Source organism: Medicago sativa, chromosome 4, assembly GCF_051527215.1.
Source record: "Medicago sativa cultivar Bolivia chromosome 4, Bolivia_mono, whole genome shotgun sequence".
NCBI lineage: Eukaryota > Viridiplantae > Streptophyta > Magnoliopsida > Fabales > Fabaceae > Medicago > Medicago sativa.
The window spans coordinates 30,063,730-30,074,010 of NC_140752.1; the positions used below are offsets into that span (position 1 = coordinate 30,063,730).

The 10,281-nt window shown below is 33.4% G+C and overlaps 1 protein-coding gene and 1 long non-coding RNA gene across 2 annotated transcripts; both read left to right on the top strand.

The window, feature by feature from the left end:
* The first annotated feature begins 1,702 nt into the window (after window positions 1-1,702).
* LOC146927659 (uncharacterized) lies at window positions 1,703-3,578 on the top strand. Its single transcript, XR_015005799.1, has 2 exons — window positions 1,703-3,076; window positions 3,295-3,578. It is a non-coding gene; the product is annotated as an uncharacterized LOC146927659 (long non-coding RNA).
* Window positions 3,579-8,349: 4,771 nt separating this feature from the next.
* Window positions 8,350-10,070, top strand: LOC146927660 (isoflavone 4'-O-methyltransferase-like). The gene is made up of 2 exons (XM_085700918.1): window positions 8,350-9,218; window positions 9,597-10,070. Exons 1-2 carry the CDS (start codon window positions 8,430-8,432, stop codon window positions 9,897-9,899), a joined length of 1,092 nt encoding a protein of 363 aa, XP_085557044.1. The 5' UTR covers window positions 8,350-8,429; the 3' UTR covers window positions 9,900-10,070.
* The last annotated feature ends 211 nt before the right edge of the window (window positions 10,071-10,281 follow it).

Genomic DNA, 10,281 nt, shown 5'->3' on the forward strand with positions numbered 1-10,281 from the left:
TTAACAATGCTCAAGTTTATGTTTTTCTTGTTAGGTCTTTGCTTAATAATGTTTAAGTTTTAACTTTATTTTTGTACTAATTTTGCTCTGTTAACTGAATCATTGCAAATGGGTTAAGTTATGAGAAAGAAGGGTTCTGTACAAATGGGTTATGTTAATATGCTTATTTTGTCACGTTAATTGAATCATGGCAAATGGGTTCTGTCGTTGGGTTTCTCACTTCTTAGTTCTGTTAATTGATCATGGCATGCGTGTCAATCTGCAAGCTGCAACCTGAATCATTTGCCTTTTAATTTTGTTAATTGATCTTTGAACTCTATTAATTCATCACTGTTGTGTATTATCTGTTTCTTTCAGCTATTGATTGCCAAGGGTGCTAGTCTGACTGCTGAGAATGCAAATGGGTATGTATAAATACATAGTATTTGTCATGTTTGATGTGTGATACTGATAAATTTACCTTATTTATAGTTTGACATGTTAAAGATATAAACATTTTGATCTATTTAGATCATAGGAAATTTAACAACCTTTACCCCTTGTTTTTAACTTGCTACGAGACTCACTATCTATCGTATTGGAATGATGTACAATTTTATAAGTTTATGTATGACACTTTGTTGTACTTGCATGAAGCAAACAAAGTTTTTTATTGTCTCAAGCACTATGTATCTTAGATGGATTTCAAATTGTTTTGTCTACTCTATTGATTTTGTTTTGAGGATGGACTCCCTTGATGATTGCTCGTTCATGGCATAGAAGTTGGCTTGAGTACACCTTAAGAACACCTCCAGCCGAAAATTTACAAGTTCTTCCTTCGCCATATACATCTCTTCCACTTATGAGCATTGTCAGGTATGTGTCTTTCAGAGCCTTCCTCTCAAAATTCATCCATTTCTTCCTAACAATCAATAACCTTTGAAGATTGATATTGGTTGACAGCAGCTTTGGTCTTTATGGGAAAAACCATGTGAGAAATTTTCATAGAAATTATCATATATTGATTTTAATAATGACATTTATTTCCATGAATTTATTTACTCTGCTCTGATTTCTAGTCAACTAGCAGGCAGCAGGTGGATTTAACTGATTATACTTTGAATGCGGTGACAAGCATGATTATCAAGAGTTCCAAATAAAATTTTATGATACCAGGAAAAATTTACTCAAATTTATGTTTGTAGGTTGTTTGTCATGTGATTATGTGCATATTTGTTTGAGTTAGAGATTTTGAAAATGGTTTTTGCCAATACTATGGTGTGGATAGATCCCTAGCTCAAAAGCAAACAAACTATTTGTTGCTAACTAGAGGAGTTTAGTCTTTTTAAGGTTCATTAATTACATATTTAATTTCAGAGTGTCAAGCTTCATTGAAAGTGCTTTGATATTTTCATTTTATTTATAGTTTAAACCAAATTAGGTTATATTTGTTCAAATCAACCTATTAGATTATCAAGTTTTTAAGTGAATGAAAGTTGACGCACTTCTAATATTTTAATGCGCTAATGTTGACAATAATGAGTGAACTTGGTACATAATTTTATCTATACTTGACTTGATCAAAGCTACTTTACTCTGCTTCAAATTTTATGTATTCCAAACAGAGAATGTGGCTGGAGGACAAGTGAATTAGCACCTATATGCTTATATCCATGTGCAGTTTGTTTGGAAAGGAAATGTATGGTCGCTGTAGAAGGTATAACACCCTTTTAATTTACACTTAATGCTGATATAGATGCTTTTACATGGAAAAATGATCTGGACTTTTAAGATGCTTAAACTTTTTATGTGCAACAATTCAATGTCAAGGAAGCTTGGTCTCATTCCCAAAAAATACATTCAAAGTAGATATTCTCAAAAATCTAAATATTCTATTTGCAATATCTAGTGATTTCATTTTGACTGATATATTTATTTACATATATTAAGTAATTGGTCAGGCTTGGATCTGTTTTCTACTAATGTTCAGTGTGTAGGTCTGTATGACAAGTGCCTTGTGTTTTGATAGAGAATTTGGTTAGGGAGATTGGAATCTGATTTTGTATGCAATATTCTAATATGTATCACTGTTCATATATTGATTAATCATATTCAAACTAAAAATGAAGATGTGAGGTAAATTGAAAATGAACCATGTAATAATATTTCAACTCGTAGTTATTAAATAGATAAAATGTGTCGACAAACATAAACTCTAAATGATACATATCAATCACTTGGAGCAAAAACATGATGTTACTTGATACATGATGATCCATGCTTTTTTTTAAGAATTCTAACACTAAAGTTGATACATGAGGCTTGTTCAAAGTCCATTTGTTTTGCTGCTGTTCTGTTTTTTTGGCCTCTTTCGGGGCTCCGGAAAATTGGTTTCCGGTTAAATTTTTAGGGACGGTTGGTTTTTAGGTTCCTCAGGTATTTAAGCTATGTCGGTCTTGTATTTAAGAGCATGCAGCTGTGTTGAATACAATACTCAACAACTATTGATATGTGGTCTCTTTATTGTATAGTGAATGAATTAATTGATGATAACTATCTTGTCCATAAAACAACCATTTTTGTTTCTCAAATTTCTTAGGCATACAATGTTCTCAAAAGACCTGCTGATGTGATTGATAAATTTGACAGGAAAGCTCTAGAGCAATTAATCTGGTAAGAAATCTAGCTTTCTATTCATTTCCTCCATGCATTGCCCTCTACCATTTTTCGTTGAAGTATTTTATTAAGTGGTGGGTATAGATTATGATTTTGGTACTATTTAGATAGAATATGATGGTCTAGATAAACAATAGTGCTATGGGTTGAATTACTCGAGGTTGAGAATGTTGAAAATTATTTTAATGATAAGTTTGTTGATCTACTTGTAAATGTAACTTTCGGCAAGCAAATTCGAATCTGGGTTAGATACCAAGACTTTTAAGTTATTTTGATGAAATTTGAGTAGTCTAAGAATACAAAGGTAATGATATTATTGAGTTCCTTCACTAAATTTGGAGGGTTCAGATGCTGGTCTAGCATCCATATTGGAGTACCTGGAGTTTTGCTTGAACTCAAGACTGGTGTTTTGAATGAAAGGGTAATGATTTATTTGTTTCACATTGAATGCAATTAATTGGTCTTGTAAGCTTCTCTATAATAAATAGCTAATGGTTATTCCATAGTGGTTACTTTTGACAAATATATCAGAAAGTAATTATAAGTTTAATTGCGCGATAAGTTAGAATCATGACTTGCGTGACATTGTTGCTTATTTTTGTTAATTGATGTGTCTTATATAATCTGACTTATTTTTAGGTGGAAGACTTAGAATCACCAAACAGAGCATAGCATTCTTTGGAGTCTATTCATCTCTAGTTGATCAAAACAATTTCCTCGCCAAATATCATCTACATAATTGATTAAATTTTCATGTTAGGAACTCAAGAAACCTTATTGTATCACTTGTTTGTATTTTATATGAATATGAATGTAAAATTCATATTTTAGTTTATGAATTTGTTCATATTTTTTATTATGAATTATTTTAGTTTTATATATTTTTTATTAGTAAATAGTTCTATTAAAAATTCAGGAAAAAACTGATTTTTTTTTTAAATTAACTCAACATCTGCGACCCTTGCAAACTGTCGCAATATTTTTTTATAAATAAATTTTATGCATCTGCGACCCTTCCCCAACTGTCGCAAGTCCCTTGAAATCCATTTGAATCTCCTCATTTGCAACCCTTAGCAACTGTCGCAGTGCCTTTTGCGGCAGTTGGTGCGGCTGTTCTATGAAGGGTCGCAAAAGACACTTGCGACCCCAACATCCGTGACTGTTGGGGAAGGGTCGCAATTGTACATCTGCGACCCTTCTAACAGTCGCAATCTGCCATTTTAAAGGTCGCAAAATGCAGTTTTTCTTGTAGTGAATACTAAATAAAAAATCCAAAATATATTAATATGTTCTATAATTCCTAAAGCCTCTATTAATGGAGTTGACGACATGTCATCTTACGTTATTTTTAGCATGTTTTCAGTCATTTCAGTAGGTTTTTAATTCATAATAATGGAGCATTGGAGCAATTACTTACGATTTCGGGACATTTGTAATATTTTCTATATTTGAGACATGTAATTCTATTCTTCCCAAAACATAACAATTTTAGGGTGGTTTGATGTAATTCACGAAGAAATCACGCAAATCGGCAATGCTAGACATCTGAAGACTTGTGAACACATTTGAAAGATCATGAATGAAGATTCAAGAGGCCTCAAAAGACATTACAGAGGGAGAAATTATGTTCCAATGTCCCAAAACATCTTCTATGGAAACAAAACCTAAAAGGACAAAGAAACATGCATTTACGCACCATACTGCACTGACATGTGCCCGCGAGCATGGTCCATGCGCACCAAACATGGCCATGCGCCTCAAGCATGCCTCAGGTGCCCCGAGGGTGCATTTTCTGCACTCTCACGCGCCTCAAGGATGGCCTATGCACCCCGGGCATTAGCAAAGTCGGGCCAAAACTGATTTTTGCTACTTTTAAGTGGAAAAAGCCTGATTTTTTAGCCCAACTTCAGGTGGAAACTTTTCATATAAATACCAAGCCTTTCATTCATAGTTTCTCATTTAGAACGAAATGGTTCAACAGGAAGGCAAGCACTAGGAGCTTCAAGGAAGGAGTTTCTCTCCTCACTCTAAGTGTCTAAGGTATGTTTATTTCTTCTGTAATTTGTATTTAGTTACCATGTATAACAAAATCTTTTTAGGCTAGAGTTATAAGATGAACCTCTATTCAGTTTTTTATCTATTTTATTTAAAGTCTTTATTCAGTTATTTTTCGAATCCTATTTGATTTTACTATCGTGCGTAAGATTTGTCTCCTCTAAAGCATAACCCTGATATAAGGGCACTTAGGGAGGTGATATACCTATTATTGGTGAATATATGTCTTAATCATGAGGTAACTAGTTTAATAGTTAAGGAAACGGGTGACTTCATGACTTAAATCAACCTAATAACTTCATTCTTCTTTCACCTTGGTAAGGTATACGAGATAGGGCTACCCGTTTGTAAAACTACTGAGAGGGAGAATGTGTTAATGTCCTTCTAAGATTCAATAGGCGAGTGAACCTTTAGGATACTTTGAATTTAGGAACCCTATTATCCGTAATTGTTTCAAATACCTCTGAGAAAGTAAGAACCTACATGTAACCCTCCAAGTGTAAGTGTATCTCTCTACAAGATTGACAACCCTAAACACTAAAACCCGTAGGAACTCTGGTGTAATGGTTGCAACTAATAGCTGCAGAACAATGAACCCATAACATGTACCTACCTATGTGATCAGCAGGTGCAAAACTCCACGAACTCATCACTTAGATATAAAACATTAAAAGCTGAATAAGACTTGACTTTTAAGTAATTCCAACAAATAAGTAGAAGGGATTCAAAGAATCCTAACGGCCGCTAACATTCTGCAATCAAAACAGGTAAACTTTGCTCTGTTGCAAACAGATTAAATTGCAAAACTTTAAACCCTTTATCTTTATTTATTTTTATTGTTCCTAATGGACGAAATTGGCAAGTGCACCAAATCGTAACAAGTAATAATGTAGTGAGTTTATCGTTCTCCACATGGATTGTCGTTCAACTTAGTAATTAGTAAAACTTATTTCAAAGGGTGAAAGTAAAATAAAATTGAATAGAATTGCAGGGTTGAATTGTCTTGTCCAATGTAAGATTTTGTTTATGATTAAGATTATTAACGATGATTAGGAAATCCTTTAAATCCCCCCTTCTTCTTTGTCGAAATTAAATATAAAGAAACAAACAACTATGTGGTGCCTACTTATGATTTAATGAAACCAACAAATAAAACTCATATGAAACTTCTCATAACAACTCTGTGTCGGACTAATATAGGTTATGTACGACATTTTCTAAAGAAGGGAGTAATAAAAGTTAGATTTAAAACTTGAATTTCATTAATCTATTTAATGAACAAGTAATTAGAAAGCCAATGAACTAATCTAGTTTCGAGTTGTTAGTTCCTACTATTATCATACGGATCATTGCTCAAGATTACAATTCAGATTAACCAATTGAAAAAGCATTATGAAGAGGCATGCACTAATTTAAATCGTGCATAATAAAAGCATAAACTGAATAAAAACTTTATTAATAATATCCAACAAATAAGAGTGGTTTCATCTTGGAACCCTAATCAAGAGGTTCAGTTGCTCATGGCAACATACATCATAACAAAACAATAGAAAAAAATACCCTAGAGAGAACAAAAGAAGGAAGAAATCCTGGCTTGAAGCTCTGAAGCTTGACCCTTTCCTTGAACCGTCAGTGTTCTGAATGATTAATAATGATTGCAAGGGTCTCTATTTATAGAAAATAATTCACTAGGGTTTAGGAGAAGAAAAATGGGCTTTTGCACCGATCCAGCTTGGAAAGCAAGCTGCAGGCAATTTCTGTCTACAGTTAGATGGCAACTATAGGGACGCAGATAGCGCCTGAGTTAGTAGCAACACCGCCTCATGAGCAAATGACGTCTGAGGCAGCCACCGAGGTGCGAATTCTTGTGTTTTTCTCCCATTGTTGATCATTCTTCCGTCTGGAAACTCCTAGGAACCTGAAGTGAATTTTCTTCACTTTGTATTGTCTTCAAAAACCTTCTAAGAACCATTGACTTCAATCTTCATTTCCTTGATCCTTCATGTGATGTCTTGATTTGTCGATTTACATGATTTCTCACTACAAAACACTTAAAACATCTATGAAAATAATACAATATGTTCCTCGAACCAATGATAACCTGTCTATCTCTCGTCTCATTTGTCTTCAAATGCAAAGAAAAGTACTAAAAACATAGACAAATATGTCATATGATGCTCTGTCATCACAACCACAAACTTAAACGGTTGCTTGTCCTCAAGCAACACAAAAGCAAGAAGTTAGAATTTGCATGAATTTAAAGAACAAAACATACCTTTCTGGAGATTTGCTCAAATTATCATTCCTTTCACTATCAGACTTTACTAACTTACCATCTCTATGCAAGAGGTACATGCTTAGAAAAGATACTCATACTTTCAACCACATACAATTCCAAGATACACGTATGTATCTCCTAAATCCAGTGGCGTTGGTCAAGGCATTTTCCACACTCCAGTCGCCATGTGATTGTACCTTGCTATGAGATTGAAGTAGTTCTAAACATACATTCAAGGTATATATCATCACACATATAGAGAGGTCTTTTCAGGGTTATAGGTTGAGGTTAAGGTGTGATATATTTACGAAAGTAGGCTAACAGGCACTTTGGAGTTAAGTTCAAATGAATTTGTAAGCAGTCTAAGTTATATAGATGTTGAAAGTGATAAATCAAGGAAAAAGTCAATACTTACAATGATTCACACTATACAATCCAAAATTCTTTATCTTCATCTCGTGCCTCCATAATTTTTCTTCTTTTATGATGTGTGTTTTTATCATCAAAACTCAGTCAAGTCTAAGGAAAAAATCTTCTTCACACATTTAAATTATATCATTAAATTAAGTAAGATATAGTAAAAAGAAATTGCTTTTTTTTTAAAAAAAAAAAAAAGAGGATTAATAGAATATCATCAGTACAACTCATATGATAAAAGATTATATGGACATTTTATATACTGTCTGAATCGCGCAAACGATATATCAAAACGAAACCCTCGATGAATACTACCTTCCTATGCATGATTCAATGTCATTTGTGAGGAATTTTATCCCCTTCTTCCTTTCAAAACTCGGTTTTGAGTGTTTTAGGGTATTGGGTATCGAGTTTTGATTTTCTTATGTGATGTTATGTATTAATGTTGTTGTGTAAGTCCGTATGAATATAGATCTGCGAAAAAATTTATGATCTAACTATTATACTAGATTCAAATATGCGATTTTCAAATGAAGTAGCTTATAATAGTTAAAGGAAATTTTTTTTAATAGATTCCATATATAGAACTCATAAGTAGTATAGTTTCTTTAAAAAAAAAAAAAAAAAAAAGTAGTATAGATTAATAGTTTTAAACTTGGAAGTCCAACAAGTTTAATTAAATATTTGCACTCCATGATCACATGACATACAATCAAACTGGTGATTGTATACACTAAAAAAAGGTTTCTCTCCGGTTTATCGGTCAAACTTTGCATACATTAAAAAAGATCAAATGTAATAATGGCATGTGCCTAATGCCTCTAAATATTTTTAAAGCTTCAAGAGTTCACCTCGTGTTAATTGGGACCTAAAAACAAGACAGAAAATAAGGAAATATATTTTCGGTGTCCTGGATATATATAAGTTGCAAACTTGTTTATATACTTCATATACATTATATCCCCCTCAAAGAAATAAAACACACACACAAAAGACATCAACAAAGCTTAATTTATAACAACAAATGGATTTCAAGTGCAATGGCAGTGAAGAAACTCAGCTGTATCATGCTCAAATCCATCTATACAAACATATATACAGCTTTATAAATTCCATGGCACTCAAATCAGCCGTGGAACTAGGCATAGCAGATGCAATCCACAACCATGGAAAACCAATGACTCTTACTGAATTAGCTTCATCTTTGAAACTCCACCCTTCGAAAGTTAGTGTCCTTTATCGTCTCTTGCGTTTGCTAACACACAATGGTTTCTTTGCGAAAACAACACTGATGAATGGCAAAGAAGGAGAAGAAGAAACAACATATTCTCTCACTCCTCCTTCAATGCTTCTTGTCAGTGGCAAATCAACATGTTTGTCACCATTTGTTAGCGGAGTGCTTCATCCATGTCGTCTGAACATGTGGCACTCCTCTAAGAAATGGCTCACTGAGGACAAGGAACTCAGTCTCTTTGAGAGCGCAAGAGGAGAGTCATTTTGGGACTATCTTAACAAAGATTCTGAATCTGGTGAATTGAGTATGTTTCAAGAGGCCATGGCTGCTGATTCTCAGATCTTCAACCTTGCACTCCAAGAGTGTAGCCATGTGTTTGAAGGTTTGGAGTCTCTGGTTGATGTTGGAGGTGGGAGAGGAGGTTTCACAAAACTCATCCATGAAGCTTTTCCTGACCTCAAATGCACAGTATTTGACCAACCACAGGTTGTAAGTAACTTGTCTGGAGATGAAAATTTGAAATTTGTTGGTGGAGATATGTTCCAATCTATTCCTCCTGCAGATGCTGTTTTACTCAAGGTACGTTCACCAAATGTTATGAGTAAAAGATATATTTTTTTTGGTAATTATGTTATGAAAATTACTGTCCATATTCTTTTATATCAGCGACATCGGTAGTTAACTGCCGCTGACATTTTAACATTTAAAAAGTGAATGAACCGATCTTAAAAGTGTCAGCGGCAGAACTGTCACTAATATAAGGGAATTAGAAATTTCGTAACTGAGAGGAGTAATTTTCTTATGTTATTGGTGCAAAGTATTTTACCAATTTTGTTGATGACTAATTAATCTTGGCAATAAAAAAGAACTAATATTCTCTTAAACAACATATTTTAGCAAAGCTTGATATTTTGTATCGATTTATTAACTAAATTGATAAAATCATTTTTTTTACAGTGGATTCTGCATGATTGGAATGATGAATTATCCTTAAAGATATTGGAGAACTGCAAAAAAGCTATTTCAGGAAAAGGGAAAAAAGGAAAGGTGATAATCATTGACATATCAATTGATGAAATAAGTGACAATCATAAAACAAATGAGTTGAAATTGGACTTTGACTTCATGATGATGACTTTGTTAAATGGAAAAGAAAGAGAGAAGAAAGAATGGGAGAAACTCATATTTGACGCAGGCTTCAGCAGCTACAAGATTACACCTATATGTGGCTTCAAGTCTATCATCGAAGTTTATCCTTAATTTTGATTAGCAGTTGTTTCATTTAAGTTATGATTAAAATTCGATAAGTTGTACTCGAAAGTCAATTTGATAGTCACAACTGAATAATGTTAATTAAGGTGTGATGTTGTTTGGTATTCATATGCAACATTCTTACCGTGAAGCGAATCAAGTGGTCGATAGTCTTACCAATCTTCAGAGACTCAATTTGTTTATTTTGAGTTTTTTCCTATATGATTCTTGTCTACATTTGTTTTAATGTCAGAATCCCAAAATAATAGAGGAAAAACGACAACGCTAAAATAAATAAAACACTAAGTTGAACTTGAAAATCTGAACCAATGATGAATGAGTACTGGAGATCCATCAGGTGGCATCAAGCCTGGTTGATTTTTGAGAGATC